At 65.4% G+C, this 767-nt stretch overlaps 1 protein-coding gene across 1 annotated transcript; it reads left to right on the top strand.

The window, feature by feature from the left end:
- LOC104127454 (unc-93 homolog B1, TLR signaling regulator) lies at positions 1–761 on the top strand. The gene is made up of 2 exons (XM_035895654.1): positions 1–202; positions 444–761. Exons 1-2 carry the CDS (start codon positions 157–159, stop codon positions 710–712), a joined length of 315 nt encoding a protein of 104 aa, XP_035751547.1. The 5' UTR covers positions 1–156; the 3' UTR covers positions 713–761.
- The last annotated feature ends 6 nt before the right edge of the window (positions 762–767 follow it).

Here is a 767-nt window from a genome sequence, read left to right on the forward strand (position 1 = left end):
CCCTGCTCCAGCCTGGCCCTCTGCCCGCTGCGCCTGCGGCGGCAGATCCCACTGCTGGCTGGAGCCCTTGTCCACGCCGCCCTCCTGGTGACTCTCTTCTGCTGGGCACCTGAACCCCGGCACCTGGTCCAGGCGCCTCTGCTCTACGCCATAGCCATGCTCTGGGGCACGGGGAGCGCCCTCAACAAGACCGGCATTAGCAGTGAGTACTGGGAAGGTCCCCAGCACAGCCTCTCTTGTCCCCTGGCACAGCCCGGTTGTCCCCAGCTCCCCGATGCCTCCTCTCCTTTGTCCCCTGGCACCACAGCCTGGTGGTCCCCAACTCCTTGGGTCCACAGACACAGAGCAGGACAGACCCACTGAGGCTGGGTCCTGCTAACAGTGCCCTGAGAGGGGACACCAGCACGCGACAGGGTGCTGACAGCTGGTCCCCTCTGGTGCAGTCCTCCTGGGCATGCTGTATGAGGACAAGGAGCGCCAAGACTTCATCTTCACCATCTACCACTGGTGGCAGGCCCTGGCGATCTTCACCGTCTACCTGTGGTCAGGGCTGCCCATGAAGGTAAGCGTGGCCGGGTGGGCAGCCGTCCCCGCAGCATCTCCCAGTTGGCTTCACTGCCTCCAGTGTCTGCTGGGCTCAGGGCGGGGTACAGAGCCAGGCCATCCCCCTGCTTCGCCCTCCCGCAGGCCAAGCTCTCCATCATGCTGCTGACGCTGGCAGTGGCGGGGGGAGCCTACCTCTGGATGGAGCACAAGGTGGCGCAGCA

The sequence above is a fragment of the Egretta garzetta genome, unplaced genomic scaffold (assembly GCF_000687185.1).
Source record: "Egretta garzetta isolate BGI_Z169 unplaced genomic scaffold, ASM68718v1 scaffold1146, whole genome shotgun sequence".
Classification (NCBI taxonomy): Eukaryota; Metazoa; Chordata; class Aves; order Pelecaniformes; family Ardeidae; genus Egretta; species Egretta garzetta.

Bases quoted from the DNA above. Each gene is read 5' to 3' on its own strand.
- LOC104127454 (XM_035895654.1), top strand. From the start codon at position 157: ATGCTCTGGGGCACGGGGAGCGCCCTCAACAAGACCGGCATTAGCA. The intron at 203-443 runs GTGAGTACTGGG...CCTCTGGTGCAG, and splicing joins CAACAAGACCGGCATTAGCA to TCCTCCTGGGCATGCTGTAT.